Source organism: Emydura macquarii, unplaced genomic scaffold (assembly GCF_026122565.2).
Source record: "Emydura macquarii macquarii isolate MOO-44397 ecotype Brisbane River unplaced genomic scaffold, CSIRO-AGI_Emac_v2 contig_1263, whole genome shotgun sequence".
NCBI lineage: Eukaryota > Metazoa > Chordata > Testudines > Chelidae > Emydura > Emydura macquarii.
The window spans coordinates 7378828-7393369 of NW_027131400.1; the positions used below are offsets into that span (position 1 = coordinate 7378828).

At 42.3% G+C, this 14542-nt stretch overlaps 1 protein-coding gene and 1 long non-coding RNA gene across 2 annotated transcripts in view; one reads left to right on the forward strand and one right to left on the reverse strand.

Moving 5' to 3' along the window:
• Nucleotides 1-7588, reverse strand: part of VOPP1 (VOPP1 WW domain binding protein) — a 68643-nt gene extending 61055 nt beyond the window's left edge. Inside the window, exons 1-2 of the mRNA XM_067550371.1 lie at nt 7571-7588; nt 6898-7024 (exon numbers count right to left, since the gene is read on the reverse strand). Coding sequence (XP_067406472.1) covers nt 6898-6948 — 51 coding nt within the window. The 5' untranslated portion in view covers nt 6949-7024; nt 7571-7588. The remainder of the gene's footprint in view (nt 1-6897; nt 7025-7570) is intronic.
• On the forward strand, nt 7470-9340 carry LOC137154629 (uncharacterized). Its single transcript, XR_010920256.1, has 2 exons — nt 7470-7670; nt 9057-9340. It is a non-coding gene; the product is annotated as an uncharacterized lncRNA (long non-coding RNA).
• Nucleotides 9341-14542: the final 5202 nt, after the last annotated feature.

Genomic DNA, 14542 nt, shown 5'->3' on the forward strand with positions numbered 1-14542 from the left:
CATTTTTTAAAACCAATCAAAAGTTCTGTCCTCCCCAAAAAGACAATTTTGAAACTTGGAGGTATGTTACTTTTTAAAAATCCTGAGGTTTTGCCTACCTCTAGCCAAGAGAATACTTTGCTAAAGATCTTTGAAGTCACCATAATGAACTACAACTTCACAAAAAAGCTCTGGTATACTGGAAGAATGGAGGTGATAAGCTGTATTGCCATAGATACAAAACACAATATTAAACTGATGAGTGCCTGCAAACTATGAGTCTCTCCATCAGCTAAGTGGGAAGTAAGGAGAGCAAAAGGGAGTCAGAGAGAGAGAGAGAGAGAGAGAGTGACTTCTCTTTATAGGAAGCATGATGAAAAGTGCTAAGCATTTTTGAGAGCTCTCTATGAAAAACTAACTCGGTGATATAACAAAAGATAAAACACAGTAAAGAAAACCCACAGAAGGCATATCCATCCTAGGATTAATTCTCTAACCTCTTCATAAGGCAGGCTAATGGTTCCCAAGAATTCCTGTTTCTAAGGTACCACTACTGCAATTAACATGGAAATGTTCTCACTGACAATAATAAAGGGGCTCAAAGCCTCCTGCCTGTAAGTCACTGCAGATCTGGCTGATGTCAAAAGACAAGGGAGACTTGGTTCCTGCCAGCACTGGCTGGATCACAAAACAGTAAGTCATACTAAGCTGCTCTCTTCCCTCACTCTGTGATGCAGCAGCTACTTGCCAACAGACAGTGAGAGAGAAAGGAGACACAGAAAATCATTTTCATGCTGTTGAGCCCCTGAGCATCTGGAAACTAACAGATGGGAAAGGACCAGCGGACAAAATCTACAGTAATATTCTCCCTTGGATGGTAAAGGTGTTATCATATCATGCAGGACAAATGGACTGAAAAATGCTTTTGGCAGTCCTTTTTAGTGGGTTGTAAATGTGAAGAATTTTTGTCTCCCTCAGACAACCACAGCTAAAACTTCTTACCCATATGATTTTAATGGAGCATGGTCAATATTAGTGGTCATATTGACAACCATTTGTCAGGGAGATCGCACACACACACACAATACATTTAATAAGTACAAACAATGAGAGAACTTTGCGGTTTAAAAAAACCCAAACCTGTAGAACTCTGCCTGTATCTAAACCAGTGTTTCTCAATTATATTTTGCCATGGAACCCTTGGGCGGCCATGCCATACCATCCGCCGACAAGACCAGGAAATTCTCCCCTTTTTGGCGGCGCCCTCTCTAAGCCATTTTCGGCAGCATGGCACCATCAGCTGTTCGGCGGCGCGGTGCCATCAGCTGTTCGGCGGCGCGCAATTTCTCTTAATTTCGGCGGCATGGTTCCACTTTTTCACGGAACCCTTCAACTCGGCCCGCGGAACCCTCCGCGGAACACTATTTGAGAAACACTGATCTAAACAAACCAAAAGGCTTTTTAGACTGGTTTGCCTGCCTTTGCTAATGTTTTTGTTCACATAAAAGGAGGAAAAGAAATTTTATGAACAGCCTGCACTATTAAGATTACCTGACATCCTGGAATCCAATTTAAGTCTGTGCAACAAATGACACAGCAATTACACAAATGGGAAGAAGCTTGCAATTTGTGCATTTTTTTAAATTTGGATTTTATTTAAAGTTAAAACAATTTGGTCCACAAATTATATCTGTTACATTGTACTCAAAAAATAATACTTTGTTCTTCTTTTACTCTACCTTTCATCTGATGATCTCTACACATTTGACAAAGATTGATTAATGTAGCCTCACCATGCATCAGTCAGGTAGACATAGCATCATCATCATACACATTTTAGAGAGGGAGAACCTAATGTACAGAGATGCCAGCATTTACATTTTGAGAATAGGTCACTCATTCTGACGGCTTCCATTTTTGGACAGCCAACTTCAGACACTTACAGCCTGCTTTCCACTCACACTTTCAAATGTCCGCAGTGGGACCTGCGGGTGCTCAGCCCCTCTGAAAATAAGGCTCCAGCGGGTCTTGTGTTGACCATCCAAAAACTGAGGTATCTAAAATTAGAGGACACTTCTGAAAGTTTAGGTGACACAGCAGACTACCTGCAGAATTAGGAATGGTATACCTAGTTCCTGTGAGCTCTAACCACTTATAGAGCATCTCTATCTAGTGTTGTAACAAACATATAACACTCTTTAGCAATAGTAGATCCTAAAATGTTTCATTCAGTCTTCCCCATCGATGATTTCAAGCTTCATAAATACAATGGCCTGGGCCTGTTGCAGGGGTTGAAATGAACACCCGTCCTGATAAATAACCCACAAGTAGATTCTGTTGCACCCCCTCTCTGGCTGGCAAAACGCCTAATTTAATCAAGGGGGATTTCAACAGCATCCTAAAGACTCATTATTAAAAATAATATTTTAAATGTATACAGCACCCGCGCCCAAAAGGCATTGACTGGCTAAAGAAATAAATGCAGGGCAACTCAATATATTCCAAAACTGGCATTAGACCCACTTTCCATCCTTCCATAAAGATGATCCACATAAAACTAAAACAAACAAAACACAGGCCTGTTAGAGGGGCTACAGCTGTAGCAATAGATAATATGAGTGGCTATATAAATGCTCCAATGGCTCATGGATTTCAAGAGTGCATCTGGGATCTTTGGAAAAAATGGGATTTCAGAGAAGCAAGGACCTCTGCATAATGCACACTGCTATTGTGGCAAGTAACTGACCTTTGACTAACTAGGTTAATTTTTAAAAGAAAGAAAAATGTACATTTAGCAATGCTCATTTACTTCCTTCGGGATTCTAAATTACCTGTCTAGCCATCCGGCTGTATGGTTTTGCACTTCCATCCATCACTGTAGTATCTGAGTGCCTTCCCAGTTTAATAGACAGAAAATAATGAAGTCATTAGAGCCCAAATCCACAAAGGTATTTAGGCTCGTAACTTCCATTGAAATCAGTGGAAGTTAGGAGCAGGGCCAGCTGTAGACCAAAGGGTGCCTTAGGCAAAGAGCATCTTCGGTGACCCCCCTACTCCATTTGTTAAACTTTCGAATACTTGATTTTTTATTGCATTTGTAGCCCATTTTACGACGCTGATGCACAATTTGCATGCATGATTTATCCCTGTCATATGAGATGATAAATTCGCTTGCCACAATCTGTAAATCTGTATTTATTCCTGCCATATATAAGCAAATAAAAAAAATTGTTTCCTCTAAGCGTATAGAAACTTTTTAATTTTAAGAATAACTGAAATGTACTAACATCAAGAAATGGAATTGTTCACCAACACTGGGTAGACCAGTATTAAATAGTGTTACAGTAGATGACAGCCTTAGAATGTTAATTCTAGTCCTTTTGAAGTAAATATTTTACATCAAAACATTTTACTTCAAACACTCTATTTTCCCTTTCGTCACTAACAACAAAAACAGCACCTGAGACCAGCACCCCCCCACCCCCACCCCCAAGCCCGGCACCCCAGGCAGTCACCTGGGTCACCTATCCCTAAATCTGGCCCTGGTTAGGAGTCTAAACACCTTTGTGGCTCTAGGCCTACATGACTTCGTGGAGTCGCTGGCTCTTCTCACATTTTGAGTTATAGAAAGCTCTGCTTGGGGGCAAAGTTGCTTATTTTTTTTAATTTATTTTGGGGGACAACGGAGTGATTGATGTTGTAAATCGCTCTCTGGTTATAGTGGCAAACCTTTGCCAAACAGGAAAGCCTCTGAATTAATTGTCCATCCCCACCATCACTGCTTGCAATACATTTCCAAGATAAATAAATTTCAAGCCCTGCTGCATAGGGCAGCATGGCCCTGAGCACAGCACAGAGAGCCAGGAATTTCCTGTGTTCTAGTGACGCTGACAGTTGGAGTAGCCTCAGGCAAGTCATTTAATCTCTCTGTCTCAATTTCTCCCTCTACAATGTAAATAATAACATCTGTCTCACCGGAGTGTTGTGAGGTTAATGAATCAGCTCACGTTAACTCGGGAGGACATCCAGAGACATTTAAGATGATATGGGACTTGTATCTAAGGTTGAATTTCATTTGTAATCACATTGTGTTTTTTGGATTGCCTAAATATAAATATTGTTTTATGATTTATATATAAAAATGTTTTATAGGGTGTATTTTGTGCTATTTAAGCAAATTAAAAACACTTTAAATATAAATTAATGGTTATAAAGAGCTTTGACAGTAAACAATTCTATGTACTTAGTATTATTACAGTTTTTTCTATTGCAGTTATGGCCTAGGCATCCCAAAAAAAGATGAATAAAAAAAGGTATGACATAGCTCACATTTCTTTAAATATTAAATTAGTTCATGCGGAAGCTGCAAGATGGGTAAAATAATCATGTAGCAATGCAATCTCACACACCAGTCAGTATGGCAGTCAGTGTACCTTGCCATAGATTACAAAAGTTGCACACAAAAAATAGTCAGATTTCTTTGATCCAGTTGTTTATGCTCAACAGTTCTTAAGCTTGGGCCTTTTGTCTACATGCTATTACTGATAACAATTTATAATACATTTTACTTCTACAGCACCTAATCTATAAAAATATCCTAAGAGCTTTACAAAACAACAAATCCAGATGGCAAAACAAACATACCAGATTAAAAGAAAAACAATTAAAATCAGTATAAAACCTTAAATAAAAACAAGATGGGAGTATACCGAAAGAGGATTTATGCAAATTGCTTTTCCAAGCACACCAAATCTTTCCCAACGTAACATGTACTATGGACCAAAGACATCCAATCAAATAGATCTTGCACATGCAAAACCTCCCAACATTTCCTGATGAACAATTCCCTTGATGAGTTATCTCATTATTTATCTTCAAGTCTGTTTCCTCTTATTCACATGATGCCTTTTATACTCCATGCTGAGTTTTTGCAGAGTCCAAGAATAATCATGGAAGGCACTGGACCAGATTCAGAGTTGGTGTATAAGGCACAACCCAATTCATTTGAGTAGAGTTAAATCCATTTATACCAATGTGATTTTGTATGGCTCCTATCACCCTTTTTTTCCCCTTAAGTGTGACAATTATGGATGGCAAGAAGGCCAATATATCAGGAATATTTCACCTAAGTGGGTGGCATAAACCTAAAAAGAAAGAATACAGATTCTAAAAATATCCATTTCCTGAAACATTGCATCATTATGTAGATACCAGAGGTTTTCCAATCAAGCAGTTTTCTCATTTCTCTCTTTTTGCAACAAACGTACTACTTCTCTAAATTATCCAGCACAGAAATGATGCAGTTCTCTACATTTCCAAAGCTTTAAACATCCAGACAGCATCCAAAGAGTCAGGCGTTCAAAAAGCACATTTAAGTAAACCACGTGGGTCTCTTGGATATCAATGAAATACACTGTACAGGGAAGTGTTTGATAAGAAAGAGACTGAAGTGCACTGGCAAAACTGTGAAAGGGGAACTCACACATGGCAACCTGCCTGCACCAAGCCTGCTTCACATCAGTGTAATGCTATGCATTTTAGGTGCACTGAATTCAACCCCAAAAGTCAAAACCAGAAATGAGACAGAGTACTGCTGATCTTTTACTTTATCAAAAGCATGTGGGTCTCACGCCTAAAAGGCCACCTTTCCACTCTGTGATGTAAGCACAAGGCCTAGAATAACTCTTTAAAATTAACAGAAGTTTCGCTTCCTCCCACCCTTTTGTTGTAACTGTTAAAACTAAATATGAAATTACCAAAGCCATCCAGGAAGTCTAAATATAATAGAGTGGCTTCACTCTCTCTGTTCATTCTGAAACAATATTGACAACTGTCCATTTCATATAATACATTTCATCAACAAAAGGGCACCAGTTCAAAAACTGGATACATCGTCCAGTCCAATCCTAAGTGAAATCTGCTCGTTCTCACAAGGACGAATCTGTACAGCATTTAACACCTTTCAAAAAAGCTAACCAGCCCCCAGGTGCTTCCGAACAAGGTAGCATTCAACAGTTAATATTCCAGAATGCGTGTCTGTTTCTGAACCAATTGCAACACAAGAAGAACATACAAATGAAATATGCCCTCCTCCAGCACACAGCTCAAAACTAATAATTATAATAACTTTAGTTCTTAGGGCTTCTAAACTGCCAATTATATATTTTGAATAGCCAAGAATAGTTTTATTTGCCCATAACTATCAGCATACCGGTGTTCCCTATATACACTCCTTCCACCACCACCCTGCTCTGCTTCACTGAGAACTAGTCAATTTCAGCACAGAGAATAACTTCACAACAGCCCCATTACAGTGCTGCTTTTTAAGGTTTTCAGATGCCTGTGGAAGTTTTCCATAGCTCCTCAGGGACTAGAAGCTTTTTCTTTCCCAATCTCCACAGTTATAGCTTGTTACAATTGTTAATATTTGACCACAGATTTCTCTCTCAAAAGGTTAGTATTCCCCCTCTACTGAGAAGAAAAATACACAACTGCACAAGAAAGAAGGGAAAGAAAGATGTGGGTGGGTGACCCACAGTGAGAAAAACAAATTCGGAATTTCAAACTACCCACTCAAGAATCAAAAATGAAAATGAATTCAAGGTTTCCAAGGCTGACAGCACAGAATATGTTATAGATTTGATCTTTAGGTGGGGAAGGGGATTAAGAGGTGTAATATACACACATAGGGGGAATCCTCTGGTTTGGGGACACACAACCACACAGATCCCCTTCTCTGCAATACATTATTTGCCATCATTTGGAAAGTCATCAGACCAATCTCTGAATTCATGTGTCATTATTAATGAGTTGTTAATGTGTGTGTGTGTGTGTGTGTGTGTCACCAGAAAAATCTATTTACAAATAACAGTAGAAGATTTATTAATTTTTAAAAGATATTTCTATGTTCATCCTTACCTCCAGGAACAAGGAGAGCAGGCATATGACCCACCGCTGGAAATGGTTCATGTCTCCTCTTCTTTGGCCGCTGGATCCTTTTTTTCTCAGAGGCACATGCCAGCTGTCAGCAGAGCGATCCCCATCGCTGTCGGGGGGAAGGGGAGGAAGAGGATCAGGGGATGAGCATGGTGGGGGGGCGACGCCTTGATTTGGGGAGGAGGGAGCAGTGCACACACGGAGGGGTCCCTTGGGGGAGAGATTTGGAGGCGGGGGGGGAGCCCCTCAGTCAGGGATGGTCACTCCGCAGTCAGGGTCCCCGCAGCACATCCCGAGCGCGGAGGAAAGTCCCTGGCTCGGGGCCGCGGGAGCTCCCAGCGCTGCCCGGCAGCGGCGAGCGGATCCGGGCGAGAGCTGCACAAAGAAGCCCGGCCCCGGAGCGGCGGGGCGGGGAGAGAGAAGCGGCGGGGACCCGCCCCCGGCACCGCCCCGTGGCGCTGGCGGCTGCCCGCCGGCTTGGCGGGAGAGAGCCGCCTCCGCAAAGGCGGGCAGGGAGCGGAGCCGGGGCTGTGACTGAGAGCGAGGGGGGGAGGATGCCGGGCAGCACCGCCCCACGCCTGCCAGCAGCCCCAGAGCTGGGCCCGGGCGGGGGCAGGGCCCGGAGCTGCCCGCAGAGTCCCGAGCCGCTGGGCACCTGGGCGGCAGAAGAGGCTCCAGGCAGAGCGGATCCGTGAAAGGCAGGAAGGAGGCCTGGACCCTCCTCTGCTTCCCTCTGAGCCGCCCCCCGTCTCCAGGTCAGCTGGGCTCCTTGCCCTGCCCTGCCCACAGTCTCCTCCTGGCCTTCAGACTGGCTGGGGGCTGGGTATTTACAAGCCACCAGGCCTAGCCTTGACATGCCCAACTTCCAAGTGTGGAAAACGCTGCCATATTTTCCTAGGCTAGCCCTGAGGTCAGGGCTCAACCACATGGCAGCCCTAGCCATGCACAGGATGGAGCCGGCCATAGAAAAGGCTTTAGCACAGGGGTTCTCAAACTGGGGGTTGTGACCCTTCAGGGGGTCATGAGGTTATTATGGGGGGGAGGTCATGAGCTGTCACACACACACCCCCTGCATGCCGGTAAGGACAGCATGGTCTGCGCGGGGTCATCACATTTGTGGAGTGGTCCTTGCAGCCTGAAATATTTTCAAGGGATCCCAGCAAAAAAAAAAAAAAAAGGTGTGAGATCTCTTGGTTTAACTAGCAGAAAGCTGCTATCACCCAACCCTTCAGGTTCAGGTCACATGTTCTATAGATGGACATAATTAGTAACTCTTCAGATCCCCTTTTCTATTGCATGTTACTGTGTTTCCGCAGGGTATTGATATATCTTGTAGAAGAATTTAGGACCAAACTTTCAGAAGTAACCACTGATTTTTGATCTTCCATTTCTCATTGGCCCACCTGAGACACCCTGGACTGGATTTGTCAGATATTCTTAAGCATTCCACAGGTCTCACTGAAGTCAATAGTAGCTGCATAGTGATGGCCACCATTTTGGCCAATGTCAAGGATTGAACCAAGGATCTCTGACCTAAAAGCATGAGTCTGTGCAGCTTAAATTAAAAGGGCAAGGCTCTTTAGGAAAGAGCTGTAATAGACTTGGAGACTTTGTGACTTGGACACAGAAGAGGACACCCAACACACTGACTGATGAGTTACTCACAGCACCTAGAAAAATCAGATCCAAGTTATCTCAGTGGCCACTTTTGAAAATTTGGCCTATACTGTGAAAAAAGAAACAGTACATAACCGGCTAAAATCAATTGTCTTCAATGACAGGGCTCTGGCCTGCAACTGCAATAGAATTTAACGCACTTTCCCTCTCTAATTTCTATGACCTCATGTAACATACAAGCAGGGCCCAAGCATAATTTTTTCTGGCCCAGTACAAACTTGTAACACGGGCCCCATCCCTCACACATACCATAATCCCTCATCCCATCCATATGATCTCATGACCTGGGCCGGGCCCCCTACGGCCTCCGGGCCCAGGTAAAGTGTACCCTTTCTCCCTCCCCCCACATGTGGGGGCCCCTGCATACAAGATATGCTTTGGAGAGACACCAAACATGTATCTTGTTATTAGAGGTGCAAATGCATCTGCATATGCTGTATTTCTTAACAAAATATTGGTTGCAGACCTCAACAGAAGATGGCTGCTCCTGCATATATTGATGAGGGCTCCATGGCAACAAAGAGATACATGGAGAATTCTGGCAGCAGAACTGACAGTTGGGAAGGAATTGGGAAGAAAAGATGGGCCTGGGAAAAGTCAGAAGAGAGAGACACCATGGGGAAAGGCTGGGAGAAGGAAATTAAGAGGCCTATAACCTAAGGCTCTTTGCTAGCCGCAGAGGCTAGCTGTGTCTACACTTCTAGTTGATAGCCATGTAGATCATCCTGAGTGACTGAGAGTCAGCTGTCAGGTATATTGCATTCATTAAATAATCTAATACACATTGCTGATATCAGAGTTGGACTGAAGATCAAACAGGTGGCAGGCGTTTTATCTTGGTAAAAGGATGGCATCATTTTGGAAAAGAAAGGGCATGGACAATACTTCACCAAAAGGAATTTGCTGAGGGAGAGAAAATTCTGGGTTTGAAAGGAAGGAAGTAGCAGAGTCTAGTGAATTGCGCCACTCATGCATAGTTCATTACTCTCGATGGAAATTATCTTTGTAGATAAGGATATTGATATCCAAAACTATAAAACTCTCTCCCAACCAAGTGCTACATTGAAAGAATAAAAGTAGCCCCTGGAACAGGAATACGAAGTTTCAGTTGCAGATTTTGTACTCTTTTGTCAACTTTGTTTGGACTCCAGGGACCAAATTCATCCCTGGTGTAAGTCCACTACATTTAATAGAATTACACCAGAAATTAACTTAGCCCAGTAGGTAGCATTTTTGTTGTCTGTGAAGGCATGCATTTCAGAAAAATCGTTTGCAACTTGTCTATTAGATAAATGAACACTTTTCTTCTACCACCCTACAACACATCAGCAATGCATCCAGGATGCACATGTTGCACCAGTAATGTAGAACAGCTGACTTGGATAAGGCTTTTCTTCTGGGCAAGTTCTTTAAATAAAATCAAATCCATATTTCACATTCTGGTTTCACTGTCTCTTAAGATAACATTTAAATGGTTTAGCACTTCAAAGAACAGCCCCACAGTGCCAATATCTATGCATAAAAATAAGTTTAAAAACACAGAATAAAAGTTAATGCTTAGCACAAAAATGTTTTTATTGAATTCTTGAAATATTTATTAATGCTGAAATAGTTGTTCCTAAAACCATTAGAAAATATATGGCCTCACCGGGGCTGTGTGTAAAGTAGATATGGTAATCACTACACTATGAAAACAGCTGATACTATATTATCTTTCATGTCCCTATATGTACTGTATGTATATATTATGAATTATTTGTATTACCATACCACCTCGGTGCCCCAGTCATGGACCAGAATCCCATTTTACTAGATGCTGTGAACAAAACAAAAATATGGTCCCAATTGTATATGTAAAACTGCTTCTTTATATTTGTCAAAGAAAAACCAGTCATTAGTTCCTTCATTGATTTTGTTATTAAAGGTTTGTAAAATTCCTATTTCTCCTCTAAGGTCTATACATAAAGCATAGTTTCACTACAAGTACATTTTTAAGGTCCTGTTTCATAAAGATGTAAATGAAACTCTTCTTTGTGTAATGTTAATTATAACAAAAGAAATATAAATAGCCTCTGAGCTTTAAAACACGTGCTGAAATAGCTTAGATGGGAATGTAGTAGGCTAAAGAAGTACGGTAGAAGTCCCAGGATTCAATCCTAGGTTGTGGAACACTTTTCCCCCCACTCCCTCTTTACCTTCGGCCTGGATTCTGCAGACATTTGCGGATAGGAATAACTTCACATGCAACTGTAGTCCCATTTGCAGGATCAGGGCCTAAATGACCACCAAACTGCTCAAAATGATGATGACTAATTTCTTATCTTCATCATTATGACTGGCTGCTAACTAGCCATCATCAGTATGATTGACTTTCAATGGAACTTGTGCTTCTAACTTAGATGGTTAGGAAAACCCACCCCAAAGCAAGTTGTGTTTACATCTCTAAACTGCATACAATTATACCTGAAACACAGTATATGGAGACTTGGTGAACTAATCCACACTTTAGTCCAGTGTGATACTGAAATGTCAAAATTTAGATCCTATACAATTTAATTTTGGTAGGAGAAGATACTACTGAGTCTAGTTGTACCAATCAGTAAAAATACATTTCTCCTGCATGTATTTTAGCAACAGTGTGTTCAGATATTAATTTTTTCATAAGATGCCAATCTCTTCATTAAAATTGCAGGGCATAATAGAAGATAGGAACACGCACAGTTTGTTATAATTGCTGAAATTAAATAAAATCACTTAGAGGTAATTTTGTTTCAGTTAACTACATTTTCTGATTCTGATCTTTCCAGAAAGAGCTCAGTTGTCCTACAATAGAGTCACATTTAACATAAACTGCCATGCTGAAATATGGGTGAGCAATTGGGTTGAAGTTCCCAAGAAAATATGACAGACCCACCCTATTTGCAATGAAATTAAGGTTGAAGGATTATATTTAAATTGGCAAACCTCTTTGACATTCCTGTAGAACACTAAATACATGCTGGCTGCATTAAACTTTTCATAGTGCCGCTTACTCATTGTGTATTTCAGTCTCTTAGCAGGGTTGGTTGCTTGGCCATCATCTTAAATAAATAGAGCAAATGATATTTTAAGGAGCAGTAAGTATAGAATCATAGAAAATTAGAGTTGGAAGGGACCTCAGGAGGTCATCTAGTCCAACCCCCTGCTCAAAGCAGGACTAACCTCAGCTATATCATCCCAGCCAGGGCTTTGTCAAGCCTCAGTTTAAAAACCTCTAAAGATGGAGATTCCACAACCTCCCTAGGTAACCAATTTCAGTGCTTCACCACCCTCATAGTGAAAAACTTTTTCCTAATATCCAACCTAGACCTCCCCAACTGCAACTTGAGACCGTTGCTCCTTGTTCTGTCATCTGCCACCACCGAGAACAGCCTAGCCCCATCCTCCCTGGAACCCCCTTTCAGGTAATTAAAGGCTGCTATCATATTCCCCCTCATTCTTCTCTTTTGCAGACTAAACAAGCCCAGTTTCCTTAGCCTCTCCTCATAAGTCCTGTGCTCCAGCCCCTTCATCATTTTTGTTGCCCTCCGCTGGACTCTCTCCAACTTGTCTACATCCTTTTTGTAGTGAGGGGCCCAAAACTGGACACAATACTCTAAATGCGGCCTTACCAATGGCGAATAGAGGGGAATAATCACATCCCGCGACCTGCTGGCAATGCTCCTCCTAATGCAGCCCAATATGCTATTAGCTTTCTTGACAACTAGGGCACACTGCTGACTCATATCCAGCTTTTTATCCACTGTTACCCCCAGGTCGTTTTCTGCAGAACTGCTGCCTAGCTCGTCGGTTCCCAGTCTATAGCTGTGCATGGGATTCTTCCTTTCTAAGTGGAGGACTCTGCACTTTTCTTTGTTGAACATCATTAGATTTCTTTTGGCCCAATCCTCCAGTTTGTTTAGGTCCTTCTGTATCCTATCCCTACCTTCCAGGGTATCTACCACTCCCCCCAGCTTACTGTCATCCGCAAACTTGCTGAGGGTGCAATCTACCCCATCTTCCAGATCATTAATGAAGATGTTGAACAAAACCGGCGCCAGGACCGACCCCTGGGGCACTCCGCTTGTGACCGGTTGCCAGCTAGACACGGAGCCATTGACCAGTACTCGTTGTAAGTATTGGTTCCTTGTTTGCAGCCCAGGTTGCAAGATCAAACATGTGAATGGTGGAAGGATTGAGGGAGGATCCACTGCCTTGCTCCTTATGTTGTTATGTAAAATGCTTCCAAATCAGAATGGTAACATTTTGCACTGACTTTGAACTATTGCAAATGAGTATACAAGGTGCTAGGTAGTGGAGATTCAGAACCTAGAAGTGTATTAATATGAAAGATGACTTTAAGGAGAGGATCAAAAGTCTGTTAGAAAGAGACAAACCTCACCAAGAAAGGGCAGGGCCTACCAGTGAGAACAATTGTCCGAAGGTCTCTCAAAATGAGGCACAGCCTTAATGAGGGAACAGGGATCTATCAATGGGCAGGACTGAGAGACATTCATTAGATGTCTGTCAGTGAGGGAGGTGGTCTCAGGAAAGGATTGGAGTTTAGCTGTGGGAAGGTATGACAGACTGACACAAGACTGACAATGTCCTGTAATATCCTGAACAATCCTTATGGAATTAAAGATTATAACTTCATTGAATTAAGCTATACTTTTTTTAATTAGAGCTAGATAGATTTGGGATAGATTGTATTAAAAATGCAACTGTGTACGAGTTATTGTGGCACTGTATGTACCTTCTCTAGTAAGGAAGGGAAGGTTAATGTACTTCCTCCATTGTCAACTCTTTGAAGCCACCCCATGGAGAGGTATTCATATATTAGTTCAAACTGAATTCTCCAGGGAACAACAGACAAAGAAAGGATATTTTGGGTAAATAGCCTGTTTTAAACTGGCTGATGGCCTTCTTCCTCATCCAACAAGCAGAGAGGTTGGCTATGGATGACCTCAATCCTTAAGGTAGGGTAGGAAGGACTCGGCCTACTGAGGCCCCATACAACTGTGTTGCTTGTTTTTAGCTGAAGCATTGATGAACTTGTAACCACAAGGAAGGGCCTGGGGTGGGGAGTTGAAGGACTGTTTCTGCCAGAATCCATTTTAGGGTGAACTTTGGTAAGCTTGTTAGCATACATGCAGGTTTTTTTATTGTTTTTAATAGTTTTCCTCCTTAAGAATAAAGTAGGCTTATATAGGAATTGTTGTGTGGTACCTTATAATTAAGGATAAGATTATGTCACAAAGGTCACAAAATCAGGGATTCCAAGACTTTCAGAGGACATTTTCCACTTCAGCCCCAAGGTGGCGGCAGGGCCGCATCTCTGAGCTGCCATGAATGGCAGGGGGGCCCACAGCTGTCAGCCACTGCCATGGCAGATGCTGGGCTTCCCCCCCCTCTCCACCACAGCAGGGCTCAGGATCTCATCCTCCCGCTTGGGCTTCAGTGGTCCCTCGTCAACTCCCCCGCCCGTTATTTTTAGTAAAAGTCACAGACAAAGGTCACTGGCTTCCATGAATTTTTGTTTATCGCCCGTGACCTGTCAGTGACTTTTACTAGAAATAACTGAAAAAACCTTAACCTTACTTATAATGGTAACATTTACACCTGTTAACCATCTCTGAATTGAAAGCAAGCACGTGTCCCAGGGCAACTTGTCTGTTGTGGATCAAACACAGCATAAGCAGGGAACTGTGCAGCCTGGAAATATTCCAGTCAGAATAGAGAGAGATGTGGGTCTCCACCAAGGAAGGCAGTGGCTGAGAAGCTGCAAGCCTGAGAGTGGGACCATTTGCTGGACCATTGAGGGGAAATACAGGCATAGTTTCCCTAAACTATGACAGAGGGATCAAGAGCAAATGAAAGATTCTAGCAGTGGGCAGATGGTTTTCGGGAAAGTGAAGAGGAAGCAGAAAAT